Source organism: Gymnogyps californianus, chromosome 2 (assembly GCF_018139145.2).
Source record: "Gymnogyps californianus isolate 813 chromosome 2, ASM1813914v2, whole genome shotgun sequence".
NCBI lineage: Eukaryota > Metazoa > Chordata > Aves > Accipitriformes > Cathartidae > Gymnogyps > Gymnogyps californianus.
In genome coordinates, this window is record NC_059472.1 from 22,034,148 (window position 1) to 22,049,959 (window position 15,812).

General features: G+C 37.2%; 1 protein-coding gene across 24 annotated transcripts in view; it reads right to left on the reverse strand.

The window, feature by feature from the left end:
* The window catches only part of RIMS2 (regulating synaptic membrane exocytosis 2), a 487,486-nt gene that overhangs the window by 351,959 nt on the left and 119,715 nt on the right, over positions 1 to 15,812 (reverse strand). For all 24 annotated transcript variants that reach the window (XM_050891125.1, XM_050891104.1, XM_050891114.1 and 21 more), the window contains one exon: positions 543 to 853. In XM_050891125.1, the coding sequence (XP_050747082.1) occupies positions 543 to 853 (311 nt within the window). The remainder of the gene's footprint in view (positions 1 to 542; positions 854 to 15,812) is intronic.

Sequence of the window (15,812 nt, forward strand, 5' to 3'; positions counted from 1 at the left end):
GAAAAAATTTTCATACTAATGACAATAACTAACAGCAAGAAACTGAGAAACCATGAAAAGACTCAGGTCATCACACAAAGATTTCACCATCTTCAATACTATATAGTGCAAGTACTATCAGATGTTTTAATTCGGTAGTCTGAACAGCCACCGTCTTCCATTAACCTGCTTTTTTGAGCCCTATTTTGGATTCCTAAAATTCTGCCATAAAGTTAGTGGCCACAAAAGAAATACGGTAACGTTCTGTACAGCGCAATGACTATGATTCGACGAAGTTGCAAGCACATGGACAAGCTCTGCCACACTGCAACTGTCATTTTCCATGTTATTTTTTTAATGAGAAGGAATGAAGAACACACATTGTCCATGACCATCTGAATACAATAAGAGACTCCTCAGCTGCTGCTTCTTAGGATTGTTTCAAAAAGCCCAGTATGTATTTTATAGGCTACAGAACAAAAATAAGATAAAACTTAAAAAGATAAAACTTGTAGCATAAATTCAGCAGCTCTTATCAGTATAAACATTAAATACTTTCTTACCTGTCTGATGTTGTATCACTTGTTACTTGATGCTTTACTCCTGAACCATTCTTAACTGATTCTTGTCTTGTGAGCCCTTGAGATCTGTTTTTGTCCAAAGCTTGTGTGGATATGTCACCTGATGGTCCTTGGTGCTGCGAATGCTCCTGCAGCTTTGCTTTTTTCTCTTGAGGTGCTTCCTCGTTCCGCAGACCTCTAATACCTTCTTGGTCAGGCTGCTGTGGTGCATTTGATCCACTGTTATAGAACCAGGCTCCTGATTTTGTGAGGATTTCTTGTTGTTTTCGGCACAAGTTACATACCCACATTACCTGTTCAGACATATTTAAATGGAAAATCTGTCAGCTTGTAAACACTGTTTATGAAGTTTTCATCAAGCATACATCAACTGATTGTTGCCATTTCCAAAGGTAGAAAGAATACTATTTTAATTTTTCTTTTAAAATTACAATAGTTTAGCCACACCACAATAAAAAAATATGTCTGTACAACCTTAGAGGAAATTGGTTTAGTAAAAATTACAAACACAAAAATACTTTTCTTCTACTTTTGCTTCATCATTTATAATACAGGGGAAAACCACAGCTAGTAGCAATATAAATGAAAAGGAACTACATATTGATATTCCAATGGCAGTAAATGTAAGATTTGAAAATGAAGACTATAGGTTGAGGATGATAGGATGACAGAAAAAAGGAATAAAAAATTCATTAAACATTTAATCCATTCTCTTACTAAGTCAGAGTAAGGAACTTTGGAACAGATCCTCTGCTGTTGCAAACAAGTAATTTCATAACTCTCAAAAATGCTCTGCTGATTTACTTCAGCGGTGGTCTGTATCTTATATTTACATGAAGAAGCTGACTTCAAGAGGTGACTTGATTTTCAAAGCTATTGTAAATTAGAGCCATTTTACAAATAAAGTAACACAACATATAAGGTGGTGAGTCTCTCCACTTCGTAGACAAGATTTAGCTTTCACTGTATGCTTACTTAATTATTAAAATGATTACAGCTTCCTAGTTGTGAGATCCTATGCATAGTAATGAGATTTTTTTAATATTCTAAAATGTACTTGCTTGCAAAGCTTTTGTATCCGATCACCTTAGTCACATGGCAGTGCAGGAAATTGCCAATGCCAATTATCTGTAAGTTAATTTCACATTCAGTTCTTATGTTATATGAGAATAAATCAGGACGTAATGAATCAAATACAACAGACCAGTTATTAGTACAATGGCACATTCAAACTGGTTATTGAGTTATCTTAAAATTTGGATTGTAGACAGCATTAATTCACTGCAAGTTTAGTCCTTCACTCCTTCATCTTCATTTTTCTTCAGCCTTAACTCAGCTCTTCTATTCTTTATATATTTTTGTCTTAGTTCACAGACAAAATTGTATCATTTTTACTACATGTTCCTTGAATGCCTACACTCAGCCTTCAATCTAGTTATCATGCCTCCAGTTCTAATCCTACACCGAGCTGCCTCTTTTTCAAGGGTTTACAGTACAGGACATTGAAAGGCTTACATTAACGCTCTTCATTATTCTTTTAAATGCAGCTAGCTCAATGGTTGAATCACATGGAAAATGTAGCTTCTACCTCCACAATACATCTAGCTCAGTCAACAGAAAAGGTTTCAGAAGCTGCAATCCGTATCTTACTTTTATTCTCCAGGCTGTTACCTAATAGAAAATGTGGGCCATGCTGTCTAGTCAAGTCTCACCAAAAATGTTCTGATGAAAGCTTCATATAGAAGGCTACTTACATGCAAGGTTCGTATTCAAATTAAACTCACTGACTGCCTCATTCACAAACTGCCAGGATGGGGCACGAAAAGGAGGCACCACTTGCCCATTTAATGGTGGCAATATGCCCCATCCTGGTAAACTTCCTTCTTAACTTTTTATAGTGTTGATACTCCATCTATGAGAACTCATGTCTGCTTATTTCAACAAGACAGAACAAACTATCAAAGCACTGAGGGTAAAAAAGAGAGACTCCCTGCGTAGCAGCTTGCTGTCTGAAGTAGGTTAGATGTCCCGAGAACAAAGGTCAATACTGTGTATGCTTCAGGCCTGGCCATCATTCAAATACAAATTTAAGAACAGGTCTGTTTTACCTTTGCTAATTAAGTTGGAAAGTACACAAAAGCTCCAAACTGAAATTTCAGCAGCAAAGACAGAAGTATTTTTGCCCTCTTTAATCATTATCAATTAAAAGCCTTTAATATTTCTGCTTGGTTTGCACACAGCTGAAAGAAGTTCTAAACTTTCCATATATGTGTCAACGCAATGAAAGGATCAGTTCTGAAACAATTATTTAAGCATACAAATATATAACTATTTCAATGACTACAAGATAAAATCCCCCAAAGTTTTTGTGTGCTATTTTTCCTTCTATTAGTAGATGTTAAAATGTCACAAAAACTAGATATCACAGTTGAATCACTTGAGCAACTATGTCCTTGGCTGACAGCCACATTTTGTCCCAGGACAATGCACTCCAGGATGACCAGTATTATTCTCTTGTACCCAACAGAACGAGAGGTCCTTCTGAATGAATATGATTTAATATCTCCTCCTCTAAAAGTAGAATCAGGAAGAGTACTCCTGACCTAACCTCTTCCCCGTGACACACAAAATTTAGTGATCTGTTTCAACATAAATCTCAGCTCCTGCCAAACTAGGTAGATGATGATGTACAGCAGAATATAGAGCAATGCAATTGTCAGTGCCGTGAGACCCATATGAAACAAGCAAACATTTTATGATAAAAGTGTGATCAAACCCAGTCCGTGATTAAAGATGTTACGCCTATCTTTGTTGTCGCTATCTACTGTACCATCATCTGGTATTTTACTTCCATCTCTACAGCTTGGAAGCTGTTTTTCACTGACTGTCAGTGACACTTCAAGGAAGACATCATATTACCTCCCAGGCCCTACTGAAGTCAAACTGGTTCCAACTGTTTCCATTGTGCAATGTTTCTTACAGACGACCAAAGTAATTGGGTCAGACCTGCAGGAAACAATATGAGCACTTAAACTGAAAGTACCTCATGAAACAAAGAAATTTAAAAAAAAAAAGAAAAATTTACTTAAGGTATTTCATGTTGAAAAAAATTCAAACACACAGCATGAAAAATGCATATATTTATGTATTTTGCAGATTTTTTCTGCCTCTTTAAGAGTGTTTCATAATATTTATAGCTAACACTTCTGATAAAGCCTTATTTCCAATGTCCTTTCAACATGTAGACTTCTGTAGTGTTGACCCAAGCAGTTAAAATTTTAGCTTCAGATAATCACACACAATGAGCAGAATGGCAACTGTCACACACACAGAAATTTACGTGCTTTCAGTGAGCACCAAGAAATTCAGGCTCTCGATTAGTACAGTGCTAAACTGACTTCTCCATCTTATCGTAGCATGTAGAAGCATTCTTGCAATTTAAAAAATACTGGTAATTTACAGTGCAGACCTCTCAATTAAATGATAGACATGCATGTAAGATAGTGTCATAAGAGCACAGACGGGAAGGTGGCATATTCCTGGACAGGATTTCTCTTTCTGCCCCCAGGTGCCTGCAACAGAGCGCTCAGCAGCTCACACTCACGCAGAGCAGCTCTGTCCCTGCCAAGTCCCCGCCAGGACAGGGCACTTCATGTGACTGTGACAGCAGAACAGCAGAGAAGGGTAGGGGAGACTACACGAGTGGATGGCATGCTTAACACATGCATTTTGACACATCTGCAAAGAAGAACCGCAGAAGTTTCCCTTCTAAAACAGTAATTAAAAAAGGGCTAATCCCTTACGTCAGAAATCTGCACTCTAAAGTAGGCACACTACCTACTACAACCATTTTCAAATCTCCTAACCACCACTCTGAAGAGTTCAACAGTCGTGAACACATTTTGTACACAAACATCAGTGTTGCAATTTGTGGGTGTCAGTTCCTATCAACACGGGAACACTGCCAATTTGAAAAGGAAAAAATGGACAAAAATCTGCTCTCCAACATCTCTAATTATTATTAAAATACTAGTTTAAAACTAGAATCTAAAGTGCTAGCGGCACTGTATCGAGATGTGCATTTCAGTACAAAAGGCTGAAACACCACCTAGTGCCTAGGATAAGAATTGCTGGAGTTCCTTTCAAATAAATTTCTCCTGCAAAGTGTGAAAATAACCACACAAAATATATCTAGCCTGACATTTTCACATTAACTCTCAATTTAATTTGTTTTTTTAAGACAAATTTCTTTTTTTATACAACACTGAAAAGAAGTATTCCGAATTTGGATTAGACAGATTTACCTCAAACTTTCCATGTGTTTTCCATTCGCAAAGATTAATTCCATACACGGAACAAACAAGTTCTAACTCATTTTGGATTTCTTCACCATTTTTACAAGATTATTCATAATACGCTCTCACTTCTGCTAACACTGCCCAAAACCTTTCGTCACATAGTATTAGCACTTTTTATTACATAAGCCCACAAAAACAAATTCTGCAAAACCTGCAATAATCAGCCATTTCACATCTACATATCACACATAAGTAATGCACAAAAATTCACTCCTTTGTATTGTCCTAAATAAAACATTACAAATTTGTCTATTAGATTAAATTCTTTGAAACACATTTCACACACCACTTTTTAAATTCATAAAATCTTAGCATCATAGAATGATGGAATGGTTTGGGTTGGAAGGGACCTCTAAAGATCATCTAGTTCCAACCGTCCTGCCATGGGCAGGGACACCTTCCACTAGACCAGGTTGCTCAAAGCCCCATCCAGCCTGGCCTTGAACACTGCCAGGGATGGGGCATCCACAACCTCTCTGGGCAACCTGTTCCAGTGCCTCATCACCCTTGCAGTGAAGAACTTCTTCCTTATATCTAATCTAAATCTGCCCTCTTTCAGTTTAAAGCCATTACCCCTCGTTCTATCACTACATGCCCTTGTAAAAAGTCCCTCTCCATCTTTCCCGTAGGCCCCCTTTAGGTACTGGAAGGCTGCTATAAGGTCTCCCCGGAGCCTTCTCTTCTCCAGGCTGAACAACCCCAACTCTTTCAGCCTGGAAAAGATACTTGTAAAGAAATTACATTTTGCAGACATTTTAAAGCAAAAAATATGTAATTTAATAAAAAGGATATAGTATGACAATCATTTTAATATTTTCAGATAAATTATGTGAAAAGACAGCTACCTTACAAAAATACCATTCACTGTTCCCCTAAGTATAATTATAGATGGCCTAAAACTAACTTCTAAGAACAAAATGGAAATCTTACTTTATTTAAGATTAGATTAAAAGGCACAGTGTATTTGATTACGTATCAGCCTGAGTTTGATAGCTTAGACACTACAATCTAAGAAATAATTACACCAAATCCTCATCAGCCTTCAGAACATTACTTTGAATTACAGGTGTGCAGAGGTGCAAAATCATACTGGAAGGCTTCCATAGGACAGTAAGGTTTATTATTATGGTTTTACCAAATCTCTTAGAGTTCATCTGATTGGCTGAAGCACCTAATATATTAGCATTATATTAACTGTTGTGCTTGCTGCTACTGTTCTTCAGAGAATTTCACTTGGTTTAAATATATATATTTTTTTTTTTTTTGTCCTCATATTTTATGTAAGACACAATTCCTTAAACATTATACAAGGTAACAAGAATACAGCATTGAAAGGAAGGGTTAGAAAATTGGAAGAGTAGGAAAACTCTTTGCTTGCGTCCAGCATCAAGGTATCATGATTACTAACATACTACAGTTAGTCCCTTTTTTTTTTTTTCCCCAATCTGTTACAGATGCAAAACAACTTCATTACATCATGGAGCAGTGCAATGTTTAAACCCACCCTGTACCAAGGAAGTTTTTTTGAGGAAGGAGTACTTCATCTCTCCATTAGTCACTACGTTGACTTGGAATAGACACTGCCAAATCAGCGTTGGCACTCAATGACATGAGTCAGCTTCCTCTGTACCGTCACGGAAGTTATGATTATATAGCAAATCTATGCATCTTTGGCTAATGTGGCCCTAGTTTAAGTAGGGCCCAATGGTATCTTCATTACCTCTAGTCCCAATTTCTGCTATCTTTCCCCATTTTGCCTATTTGAAATATAACAGTGTTTCCAAAGAACTGTAAGTTTAATCAGTGGGTCCCCTTGTTCTGGGACTGCAAGGGTCACTTTGAACATTGTCTCCCCAGAAAATGAGATTGAACTGCTTTTCTGGTTATTGGTTTGTTTCTGAATACATTAAAATCCCCCAAAGTTTTTCAGTAAAATAGCAACAGCACTATTAATTGTCCCTATCAGGAGTAAAACTTCCTAGTACTCTGCATATTACTTAAGAGTTCAACACTCTTTGAATTAGAATAGAAGACTTCTTGAAGCTAGCTAAAATATAAAATCCTATCTATTTGGTTGTATACACCACCAAAAAAATGGCTCACGTTTGCTCTAAAAAACAATAATTCACTTTCCCCCCCCATCTGAAATCTGTATTCTCTCTTACAGCTAAGAGTACTGATTTCCATTATTGGTAAGGGAAAATTTCTATTCCTTTCTATGAGGTGCTTCTTCTAAAACTTTTAATTTTGATATTCCTTTTTAATGGAAGCAGCTGCCTATGACTGTGTAAGACTTATACATAGCATGTGCTATCAACAGCCAACATTCATATTCCTGGAAAACACAGAGGCTTTTACAATGGCTGGAGGATTTAGGGCTCGTCTATAGAGACATCATTCTAGAGGTTCAGGTCCAGACTACTGATGCATCTTTTGTAGTTACTAAGATCTATTTTAAAGACACAAATTCATTATTATGGAGTGAATGGAATAAATCATACCTACTTTATGTTCATAAATTGTAAACAGCAGAGTCTGGATATATTTTGAATGAAGCAGAAATTTTTCCAATTCATTTTACTGCTCTGACTGTACAGACAAGTCACCATCATGTAAACATGAGGGCCCACCCATCATCAATTTCTACCTTTTTCCAAAGAAATCCTGTTTTTCTTTTCCTGCTGTTTTCTTTCCAAGCATCTATTCTTTTTTGAAACTTAATAGTTTTTCTCTTTTCCAGTGTCAATCCTACTTTGAGCAGGAAGCTGGACTAGATAAATCCCAGGTCCCTTCCAAACTGAATGATTCTATGATCATTTGCAACTGCATTTTGGTAACTATTTTTCTACATAAAAATAAATCCCATATAACTGTTTTAAGGTCAACAGAACGACTCTGGATTGATTTGATTGTAACTGAGAACAAAAACTTACAGTGGTTACAATACTGTGAAATATTCCTTAAAGATGGTTTAGATTTTTATTTGATATCAATCAATTTTACTGCTTCCCTTCCAAAGCAAAATGAATTTGCAAGGTTTCATATGCTCTAAAAAAAATTAATAACATTACTGACATTGCATGATAGCTTCTCCTACAATCAGAAGATTGTAGGTCAGGGAGGTTTAGACTTGACATTAGGAAGCATTTCTTTAGCGAGAGGGTGGTCAAACACTGGAACAGGCTTCCTAGAGAGGCGGTCGATGCCCCAAGGCTGTCAGTGTTTAAGAGGCATTTGGACAATGCCCTTAACAACATGCTTTAACTTTTGGTCAGCCCTGAATTGGTCAGGCAGTTGAACTGGATGATCATTGTAGGTCCCTTCCAACTGAAATTATTCTTTTCTATTCTATTCTATTCTATTCTGATACTGCACTATAGCAAACAGAGGTTTTACCTTAGTGTTTATCAACTCAGTATTTATTCAACTCTACCTTATTCATTCGACTACACCTGTGGGATACTTTCACCCTTTGTGTCACACCGTTTCCTTCTGTGAAATTAATGCATTTAGTCAATGAAGTATATTACAGGAGCAAAGATGATCTCTGAATTTGTGACTGTTGTAAGAGTTGATAAGATTACCTATTTTTTCAATATTTTGCTATGCCACTAGTCTGTGCTATGGTACTGACTTTCACTTTCATGCAAGTAATAAAGTTATGACCAAATGCCAAAACCATTTATTGGCCCTATATCCATAATGATACATGGATACCCATCCCCTAAATTTGTATTAAATATCACAAGGATTCCAACACCAGTTAATAAAAGTGGGAAAGCTTACAGTACTGGTGTCGTGGTTTAACCCCAGCCAGCAACTAAGCACCACGCAGCCGCTCCCTCACTCCCCCTGCTCCCAGTGGGATGGGGAGGAGAATCGGGAAAGGTAAAACTTGTGTGTTGAGATAAGAACAGTTTAATAACTAAAGTAAAATATAATACTAACAATAATAATGATGAAATGTAATAATAACAATAATAGTAGTAGTTGTAATGAAAAGGAATATAACAAAAAAAGAAGAGGGAAAAAAAAGAAAAAAAAAACAGTGATGCACAATGCAATTGCTCACCACCCACTGACGGATGCCCGAGCAGCAATCCGCCCCTCCCAGCCAACTCCCCCCTGTTTATATACTGGGCATGACGTTCCATGGTATGGAATATCCCTTTGGCTAGTTCAGGTCAGCTGCCCCGGCTCTGCTCCCTCCCAGCTTCTTGCACACCTGCTTGCTGGCAGAGCATGGGAAACTGAAAAGTCCTTGGCTTAAGATAAGCGCTACTTAGCAACAACTAAACCATCAGAGTGTTATCAACAGTATTCTCACACTAAATCCAAAACACAGCACTGTACCAGCTACTAAGAAGAGAATTAACTCTATCCTAGCCGACACCAGAACAACTGGTATGAGACTAATATCTTTACATATATTTTAAAGGATATACGTATTTGCACACAAAAATTCTGTATACTGAGAGGGTGACTATACTACACATTTGCTCTTGAGTTGGTAGTGAATGGATATATTATGTATGAAAAGTTATGATGGTCATAAACAACCAAGTCAGCATAGAATAAGTATATCCCTTCTTGTGCATACATTTGATACAGTATATAGTTACATGATTCTATCTTTTAAGCATAAGAGAAAAATATCATGTGACTACAATTTTAAAAAGGTATACTCACTCCTTTGTGCTAACGCTGTACTTATCATGCTAATGGACAGTGCATCTCTCATAAATTTTTTTATTATCCCTAAGGCATATACTAGCAATTTTGTTCATACATTTTTTTTAACCAAGAGTACAGTTAGCAAATAAGACATTTGACTAGGAAAACAGATTATTTATGTTCAGAAAATGTGAAAAAGGCCTCCACATGCACAGTAGGAGTAGAAACTGTTAGGTGGAACACTAATCTAGGTGGGTTAATATAAGCCAGAGCACATCCTTTCTAAAGTATACTGTATAAAGAGAAGCAGTTCACGTATAAAATAACTGATATTCTTCAAGATCTGTAAAGGCACTAATTTGCTTTTTTCATTATGGCACAGGCACAACTCAACACGGTCCAAAGTGTTTCTATCAATGCCAGTGGAAATAGTGCATAATTCCTGCACAGTGCCATATTGACCATACACAACTCCTTCATAAGCTTTCATGATCTCACGAAGAACTAGATTGTGTAAAGACTTTCCAGTTAGGAAATGGCTAATGTGAAACCAGGTGTGATCTGGACGTAGTACACACCGGTGAGTGTTACACTCCAGCAAATACAGCTGCACTGCTTCCAAAATGGAGTTTGTAAGCCCACACAGTACTCCACAGGGCCATGAGGGCTCATTAAATAAGTGCGCTGGGTTTTGGCATGAAATAAACCTGCCATAAGTGAACAGAATCTACAACACAGTTCCACAAAGTCATTCTTTAACCTTGGAAACTTGCATAATTATGTAATATATTGAGAATGTACAGTTGACCAAGCTACACCTTTACTAAAGTTTCAGATTTGCAACAATCTTAGGAAAGCAAGAGAACCGAGCATACGTTTGCTGTCACTTTTCTCAGGAAGTTTAAGCTCACTAAATAAGAACACTGGATAGAAGGAGACCTTGTGTATTGATTCCAGTTGCCTGCTGCTTCAGGCAACAGCATTTTTTTTAACAACTTTGCAATTTAATAAAATTCCATCTTAAAATTAACTAGAAATAATGAGGCCAAAATCTGTCAAAATGCTTTTCCAAGTCCTACAGCTACAATGGAAAGAATGCCTTTTAATTTCCGGTGCTCATTTATTCCAAGCTAGTTTATTGCAATTTATTCTTTTACCAGTGTTGTCATTTAGTTTAAATAGCTCCTTTCTCTCCTCAGCGTTTGCTGCCTGATGTTTTTATAGAGACCAATCACATACCCTCTCTGCTTTCATTTTTCAAGACCAAATAGATTTTGCTCTTTCAGGCTATGCCTATACTAGCAAGACAAAACCATGTCACAGGGCCAGGTGTTGGCCCATGATTGCCTGCTAATTCTTATGCTTCCTGGCGCAGTTAGGCCTTTGCTAACCCGCATCTCCCAGACAATGCCAGTACAAAGCGTAGGAGAACAGCATGGAGCAAGAACTGCTCCTAATAAGCAGCTTGGACACAGCTACCCTGCTATGGAAAGCAGAATTCAGGGATGTTGAGCAGGTCTGAGCCACACAGGAGTCCCTGGCCTGTAGTTCAGAGTAGAAATTCTTATTAGTCTTTAAATTCCTGGTTTTACACTTAGCGCTATTTAATTTCACTCATTTTTACTACTGGAGTTCACAAGGTCATCTGGTTCTTTATTATATGGTATCCGGTTGCTCCCCTGTACTGATAAGTATCCAACTTTGTGTCACCAATGTATTCAATTACGGCATTCTTGTTCTCTATGCCAGGGCCACTAGGGAAAATACTAAAGATCTTCCCCAGTACTAATGCTTGAGGAACTAAGCTAGGAAGTTTCTTATAGCTTTCCCCTCTATATCATGATTCAATTAATCCTCATTGTTTCAGTTTAACCAGCAATTTCTAGGTGGTCTTGTATCATTTAATCTTCTGCAAAGAAGTTACAGTTAATTGTTACACTCTAATCCCTAGCTATCTCTGCACACAAACGAGTTCCTCGAACTCCTCCGTCCAACTGTTTTTGCCTATTTGTTCCCTTAATTCCTCAAAAAATAATTCTCTCTGTAGAGACTGTTAGAGCAACTTTGCTGATGGATTAAAAATTTGTGATGGAGGAAAGTCAGTTAAATTTTTGGTAGAAAAATACAAATAGACAGTTATGGCTGGAGTAAGGTAATATAAATAGACATTAGAATTACTGATTTTCAACAGTTTTATAGCAAAGTGATTGACGCTAACAGTTTATAACACAAATCCAGGATGTCTGAAAAGATTAAGTTTTATTTAAGAAAAGATTATTACAACATTTTCTTATTTTCTTAAATATTTTTATAGTAATTAATTCAGGCAAAATAAGTACTGTGTTCCACCAGATTTGGTGCACAATAGAAATCATCCAAATGACAGTTCCAAGTTGTTTTATTTCACAAAGATTTTTACTCTCACAGGCACTGGTAAAAATATTCAAATATCTTACAGTGATTTGATTTTGAGACTTTTGTTGCCTGAAAGCCTCAATTAGATGTTATTTATGCCGCTTTGTGTTCAAAGTTCTGTACTAATGTCACAGCTTCATTAAGGAACCAGCTAATAAAAATAACAAATGATCTACAGCACAGAGGTGCTGAGCATATTCATTAGTTAACGCCTGTAAACTGTCTGAAGATGAATGGCACTAAGTGTTCACAGGTTATTTAGTACTACAAGACACGATATCAACATCAATAAGATGCCAAAAAGGGAAAAAATGTGACAGGACCACAATAAGCCTGGGGTCTGTATGCAGACGGCATTAAATTGAAGTCAACAGAACTACACCACTTACATCATCTGTGTCATCACTCATTACTGAAATTTTCTGAGAAAAATGAAAGAGCCAACTGTAATGAAATGTAACAGAATGGTAATAGAAAAATTGAGATGCTTATCATGCAGTTACTGTTGTATTGAATCCCACATAAACATTCTTCAACTTAACATAAACTTGCTGCCTAGACTCTAGCAATGTAGTCACAGCAGCACAGCTCTCCGTGCAAGTTGCAAAGCTCAGACAAAAAATAAGACGTATAGAATCATAGAATCATAGAATCATGGAATATCTTGAGTTGGAAGGGACCCATAAGGATCATTGAGTCCAACTGCCTGCTCCTCGCAGGACTACCTAAAACTAAACCACATGACTAAAAGCGTCGTCCAGACACTCCTTGAACTCTGACAGGTTTGGTGCTGTGATCACTTCCCTCGGGAGCCTGTTCCAGTGAAGGAACCACCCTCTCAGTGAAGAACCTTTTCCTAACATCCAATGTGAACTTCCCCCGACGCAGCTTCATGCCATTTCCTCATGTCCTATCGCTGGTCACCAGAGAGAGGAGATCAGCACCTCCCCCTCAACTGCCCCCCTTAAGGAAGTTGTAGACTGCAATGAGGTCACCCCTCAGCCTTCTCTTCTCCAATTTGAACAAGCCAAGTGACCTCAGCCGCTCCTTGTAAGTCTTGCCCTTGAGACCTTTCACCATCTTGATCTCCCTCCTCTGGACACACTCTAATAGTTTCATGTCCTTCATACATTCAGGCACCCAAACCTGCACACAGTACTCAAGGTGGGGCCACACTAGTGTGGTGTAGGGTGGGACAATCACCTCCCTCAACCGGCTAGCTATGTTGTGCTATCCAGGCTGGAAACCTACGCTGAGTTGCATGCTACAACAGCTACACATCTTAAGCCTACATGAGATGCAGCCACAGTTAACCCTGACAGAACAGTAAGAAAATCAAAGATTAAAAAAATACTTTACATGTATGTCAGTATGTTAATGAATTTCAAAATAGAAAAGGAGAATAGGAGTAGAAAAGCAACAGACTTAGTGACACCTAACACAGTCAGGTATATATTACTTATCAATATGCTGAAGAGAACAACCATATTTTATGAAACGAAAAAGGAAGTTATGTACAATGAAATAAAGTTTTTTTTTTTCATTCCAGTGTCAAATAAATCGCTTTGTTAGGCAACACATCTGGTTAATTGCCTACATTTCTACTTTATATATATTGACAACTCTCTATACTTCCATAATTATTTCTTCCTTTAAAATATCTACAAATTCCATATATTCAAAGTCCTTCTGCTACTTCAGCAGCCTGTTGAGGTAGCTAGGTGAATGATTCCCCTTCGCTGCTGGTATAAATTAGCAGGCTTTGAAAGTGTTATTAGTGAGAATTACTGCCTTCCCTAAAATAAGTACTACTTCGCATTTCACTCAGATAATTGTATCTGCAGTTTAACGACCACTTCCTGTTTTATTGTTCTTTTGCATCTTTCCTTCTTACGGGGAAAGAGAGAGAGGTGGTAAAACTCTTCGCATACACATTACGTGTATCTGAACTGACAGTATAAAGCTGAACAACGCAAAATCTCATACATTAAGTCCTTCATGTCCTTCAAAACTCATAATATGAGAATACAGATGAAGTAAGAACAGGAAACAAGTCATGGACTATGTGTCTTGAAGAATATCAATAACTGAATAGGTTAGTAACCTCTCCAAAAAAGCGTCCACACTATGATTTCAGTTTGTAGCTAACAACTAGCGGACTTTTCAAAGAATATTACCTAATTATAAAGATCATTTAGTCCTGACAAACTTTGCATCAGGATTTGAAGCTCTCATCAGAATAAAAGGCTTTCTAGAAGTATGTCCTGGAAACTATGTCTGTGCCTTAGAAATGATGTGCAGTTTGCCTAACAAAGAGCATGTAGTTTGTTAGGAAATCTTTTTAAATAGGCTGTGCAGTTATTCCATTCCAGCTCACAGCTGGAAGCTCTTATCAATCTACCTTGACAAATCAGCATATCTTACTATTGTCATCTCCATGTGGCTTCTGCTTCTCTCTTCATTTTTTCAGCATACACTACAGACAACGTTGAGTAAAGCAAGTCAAGGTCTGTGGAGACACCGCATGCAGCCTATATAGATGGGCTGGGTTAAATGTTTGAGGCTTCAGAAAGAAAAGTGGTTAAACAGGCACTTTCATTGAGATTAAATCCTGACACAATAGTTTCTTTATGAAAGAATTTTTTATCTTCTCAGGATGTGAAGTTATATGTGTTTTCATTCCCGATTCTGGACCAGACCTAACCCACATTTAACTCCATTGAAAGTTAAGACAGTGGTCTATTTCTCTCTGATAAAGCCATCCCTTTCTTCCCTAGCTGTTATGTGTGAGTTTGTAACTGGTGGCATGCTCTGCCTCAAATAATTGCTGTACACAGCCGAAAGCTCCTGTTTTGTGGATTTGGGGCGTGAACAAACCCTTACCTATGACAACTATATGACATGCAGATTAGAATGTGCCATAAAGAACACAGCATTATGTTACACTTTCCTAGAGTTGGATAAAAAGAAGAAATGGAAATCATCTGAAATACTGACTCGGCAATATCATAATAAAATATTTCTGGCTCCCTCTAGTGGGCTTTAGTCGTGTACCATCTTAGCAATGTTACAGTAACACACCAACAGTAAAAGGCTTTGGAAAGTTGTAACAAAAACTTTGAAGCCTTCCCTCAATACTCCTGGCATTTCTGTAAACAACGCCTAAAGTTAGCCAGATTTCTTTAAAGGTTCCTGTTTCATTTTATTTTTCTTTTCTTTTAGATTTCAGATCTAGATACTTGAAAGGCTTAAAGGCCCTGGTTCAACAATGTATTGATCTGACACCTAAGTAGTTGAATAGTTCCCCCCCATTACAGTGTTCTCTGATGAAATTGTTCATGCTATAGTGTCAGCTTTTCTATAAACAAAACTTTAGGATTTCTTAAAATCTGTGAAGTACAAATTTTCACAATGCAAATCCTTGAATCTTTCTGAATTTGCAAAATCAGTCACTGTGTCAACAGTGAACATCAGCCACATATCAAGATGCTTTAATTACTTCTATTCTTAGAACAGTTTGGTTTGGTTTCACCTCTTTTTTTGTTTTTTTTAAGATTTTTCTACCTCAATAGTATGCAGGTTTTCCTTAAAATAGCTGGTTCCAAATAAAAGACTCATTTAAATATATCAAAAAGTGACCCCAAAAAAATTAAAGATTTCCTTATATTTCTGTTGCAGAGCTCATATTATCATAGCATTCAGTAGCAGGAAGTTTCAAGTTCCAAATTAGAACCAATAAAGTATTTAAATCCTAATTTAAATGTCATAAAAGCACTGACAAAGTTTTGTGTAGTCTTTTGGTTGG